This window comes from Vicia villosa, linkage group LG5 (assembly GCF_029867415.1).
Source record: "Vicia villosa cultivar HV-30 ecotype Madison, WI linkage group LG5, Vvil1.0, whole genome shotgun sequence".
Taxonomy (NCBI): Eukaryota; Viridiplantae; Streptophyta; class Magnoliopsida; order Fabales; family Fabaceae; genus Vicia; species Vicia villosa.
Genome location: NC_081184.1, coordinates 167645906 through 167650444, shown reverse-complemented (window position 1 = coordinate 167650444; position 4539 = coordinate 167645906). Strand labels below are relative to the sequence as shown.

The following is a 4539-nucleotide window of genomic DNA, read 5'->3' as shown; positions in this document are numbered from 1 at the left end:
AATCCACATTCTTTCCATTAACACAAATAGATATAATTGGTTTGACACATTTAAAATATACCAGCAAGTAAACTTCATGCAACCATACACTAAGTTTGATAAAAAAAAATACATTAAGCTTATAAAGTAACTTATAATGGATGAACTTATAATTGTTAGGTCATAAACTAGTGGATGAACTAACTTGTTGAACTTGTACATGTTAGTAAAACTAACAGTTGACATGACTCATAAATGTAAAGAGACATACAAAAAATTAACTAATAAAATATAACATTGTATTAAGTTTAAATAGTTGTATATGATTTTTAGGTGGTTAAGTTAGTGATATGTTTTTCCTAAGAATGTCATGACCCTTTTCTAGTTGTTTTTTCCCTTGAATGGTGGGCATAGGACTAGAGGAGGGTTATTGATGATTTGACATTTGTGATCCGGTCCATTTAAAAATCTCAGAATGATATCATTTTCTTTGGTTCTAAGGTGATAAAAAAAGATGCGGAAGATATGAGTATTGTCTTGTCTTGGAAATGGTTCCGTGGTAAGAATTCGGGAAACTCTTGTACATTTTCTTCCTGGCTTGAGAAACTCTTTCTTGTATCTGAGCTAATAGTGGGGTGAGTGGCTTCGGCCTCTCTCTGAATTCTGGATTAATGTCTTTTCTTCGGTAAGATTTTCTCCTAATTTGGTGGGTAGTTAGACTTTCACCTTGAAGTTTTTCTTTTCACCCTTGTGTCGAATTTGTTATTTTATTATTTTTCCTTTTCCGACCCTTATACCATTCTTTTTGTCGATTTATGTGTACTTTTGGCCGTTAGTCTCACTTCTTTTATATATTTTATTTCCTTTTAAAAATAAAATAAAAAACAACTCGTATGATCGATATGATATAGTAAGTGACCAATAAATTGGCGATTCCATATAAATGAGTCAATCATATTTCACAAATCACTTCCAATAATTGCTACTAATATGTTAATTATACTGTTTGAATAAAATGAAGTTGAAAGGATATATAGGTAAGGATGTTCTAAAAATTGAAATAAAGAAGTAGTGTTGTTTTGTTAATGGCATCATCCTATATTTCTTCTTTAAGTCAAAAGCGTGTGGTTGTAATGTGGGGTATGTATGTCAGAAAATCACTAAAGAATTTAAGCTGCTTTTCAATCTATTCAATATATCATTGTCATCACTGGTCACTTCATTAAAAAAAATGGTTAACTTCTCTCCCCAAAATCCCCACACGCTTTCGCATCTTAAATGCCCTAATCATATATTCTTCTTCTTCTTACCACAATTTTTTTTTATCGAAGTTTCTTCTGTAATTAAAGTCATAGGAACACACAACATGAAAATTCCTTCAATTTGAGTACTACTGCTCATCAACCACTTTAAATAAACAACACTATAATGCAGTAAACCATATATTATAATCACACTTACAACATAATTTGTATATTATAAACATGAATTCATATATCCATTAATTCAACTATAATCTGGAAGAAAAATCGAGCCCGCTTAACACCAACCACATATTTTCCGCGTGATCTGGCAATGTACAGTTGTCACATACATGCAGTCAACATCAGATTAATCCATTTCTGTAAAAACTAGTACATTGTAAAATATGCATAAGAATGAATAATAATTGAGACTTTTTATTTTCCTATAGTACGGTACTTTAATGTGTACTCTCAAACTCTATATATACAACTCAGTTTTCTTTCACAATCTCAACTCAATCCAATCAATCTACTATCTCTCTATATATCAACTTTCTCTCTTCCATAATAATAATATTCTTTCTTTCTCTTACTAACAGAATTCAATTCATTACTAATATGGGTCTTGAGATAGAACAACCATGTGTTCAGCTTTCAAACATTGCACTTTCTGATACTCATGGTGAAAACTCACCTTACTTTGCTGGATGGAAAGCCTATGATGAAAATCCTTATCATGAGTTAACCAACTCTTCAGGTGTTATTCAAATGGGATTGGCTGAAAATCAAGTAAGTCTATATTAATATATTATTCAATTCAAGTTAATAGTTATAGTTCTAGCTTCTGATTAAAATACTAATCTACTTTAATGTGCTGTGCTCAGGTTTCATTTGATATGGTAGAAAAGTACTTGAAAGATCACCCAGAGGATTATAATGGTTTTAGAGAGAATGCATTATTTCAAGACTATCATGGTCTTATATCCTTCAGAACTGCAATGGCAACCTTCATGGAACAAATAAGAGGTGGTAGAGCCAAATTTGATCCTCAAAGAATTGTCATTACTGCTGGTGCAACTGCTGCCAATGAGCTCTTGACCTTCATTCTTGCTAATCCTGGAGATGCTTTGCTTGTTCCTACTCCTTACTATCCAGGGTAACAATATACACCATGCAGCCATGCAATTTCTTGTACTATATATATGATATGAATAATTTGTATACTTATCGTCTTCTTGTACTTTTGTAGGTTTGATAGAGATTTAAGGTGGAGAACTGGTGTAAACATAGTGCCAATTCACTGCAACAGCTCTAACAATTTCCAAATTACACCACAAGCTTTACAAGCTGCTTACAAAGAAGCTCAATCAATGAACATGAAAGTGAGTGGAGTACTCATAACAAACCCTTCCAACCCTTTAGGTATAACCATTCAGCGTGCAGTTCTAGAACAAATTCTTGACTTTGTCACAGAAAAGAACATCCACCTCATCTCCGACGAAATCTACTCAGGCTCGGTCTTTTCTTCCAATGAGTTTGTAAGTGTAGCTGAAATTCTCGAAGCTCGTAATTACAAAGAAGCTGATAGAGTTCACATTGTTTACAGTCTTTCAAAAGATCTCGGTCTACCTGGTTTTAGAGTTGGGACAGTTTATTCATACAATGATAAGGTTGTAACAACAGCAAGAAGAATGTCGAGTTTTTCCTTAATATCCTCACAAACACAACAGTTTTTGGCTAATATGCTATCAGACAAGGAATTTACGGAAAAGTACATTAAGATTAATAGGGAAAGATTGAAGAAGAGATATGATATGATAGTTGAAGGTTTGAAAAGTGTTGGAATAGAGTGTTTGAGAGGGAATGCAGGATTGTTTTGTTGGATGAATATGAGTCCACTATTGAAGGAATCAAGTAAGGAAGGTGAATTAGAACTTTGGAATGTGATATTGAAAGAAGTGAAATTGAATATATCACCGGGGTGTTCATGTCATTGTTCAGAAGCAGGTTGGTTTAGAGTGTGTTTTGCAAATATGAGTGAAGAAACTCTTGAAATTGCATTGGAAAGAATACGTAAATTCATGGCTAAGAGAACAAGGACAAAGAAAGAATAATGGCATTGGCATGCTAAATTTGACAAATAATATTTCATTACTATTCATATATTATTTCTATTTTTTTAAATGGTTAATAGATGGCCATTTTGATAAATTCTTTGTCGGTGTTATCAGGAAACTGTAAAAAACAGTTTCATCTGAAGTGCGATAATGTAACTAGTTCTTGTTTGCTTGCTTTAATAATTAGCAAGTTCTTTAGAAACTCAGTTGTTGTATCATTTAAATTGAAGTGAGATTAGTTCCTAAAAATTGTATGTACTGAATTTCATATGAATTAGTAGTAAATTATTGTCAATAGATAAGCACATGGTGATTGATAGAATTGGTTGGAGTTCATATCTGGCATATATACTAAGATTTGAATCAAATTTAGCATTAATCTATGAAGCACCGATACTTCAAAATCCCTGTCGAATCGTATCTGATACGCCGACACGCTCCGATACGCTGTCGATACGTATAGAAGGAGTATCCGAATTTTTTTTTAAAAAAATTCCAATACGACTGCGATACGCCTTTGATACACCTCGGATACGTGACATTCCAATTTTTTTTGCAGATTTTATTTTCTTAATGACTCTTCATTTCTTTTTTAATTTTGTAATGATCATTGTTTATTCCCCTATTAAATTCTTTCCTAATCTTATCACTTTTCAAGGTTTTAATTCTAATAATCTTTTATATCAATTTTCAATATATCATATTTAATTATAATTATCATTAGTTTCTATTTATTTATACAGGTATCAGTTTGCAATATTAATCATCTCTCTACAAATTGCAACCTAACATTCTCCTCTGCTATTTAATTCTAATTTTTATATGCGTATCTTAAACGTATCGTATCTTGTATTATTCCATTAGTAACGTATCGCCGTATCGGATACGTATCATATCCGATACGCGTATCGTGTCCATGCTTCATTGGCATTAACCAATTTATATTGAAAAACTATTTTAATTCTAGAGGGTTGGTCTAGTGATAAAAGCTTGAATCTTGTAAGTGTGCTCTTCTCAAAATTTTAAGTTTGAATCCTACTACTTGAAACAATATATTTATGTGTTGGGTCAAGTTCATGCAGAGCTTCTGACTTTAAACAGACCCAAATAAATAGAGAGTGGGATTGATTTTCTAAATTAGATTTTGTTATAAATTTTTGAATGATTTGTGCGGTGAATATTAGTGTATTAAATACAAT

General features: G+C 31.9%; 1 protein-coding gene across 1 annotated transcript; it reads left to right on the top strand.

The window, feature by feature from the left end:
• The first annotated feature begins 1760 nt into the window (after positions 1-1760).
• Positions 1761-3569, top strand: LOC131608136 (1-aminocyclopropane-1-carboxylate synthase 7-like). The gene is made up of 3 exons (XM_058880070.1): positions 1761-2012; positions 2108-2379; positions 2473-3569. Exons 1-3 carry the CDS (start codon positions 1842-1844, stop codon positions 3335-3337), a joined length of 1308 nt encoding a protein of 435 aa, XP_058736053.1. The 5' UTR covers positions 1761-1841; the 3' UTR covers positions 3338-3569.
• Positions 3570-4539: the final 970 nt, after the last annotated feature.

Coding starts and splice junctions, on each gene's coding strand:
- LOC131608136 (XM_058880070.1), top strand. CDS start 1,842: ATGGGTCTTGAGATAGAACAACCATGTGTTCAGCTTTCAAACATTGCA. Junction 2,013..2,107: donor TGGGATTGGCTGAAAATCAA/GTAAGTCTATAT, acceptor TGCTGTGCTCAG/GTTTCATTTGATATGGTAGA. Junction 2,380..2,472: donor CCTACTCCTTACTATCCAGG/GTAACAATATAC, acceptor GTACTTTTGTAG/GTTTGATAGAGATTTAAGGT.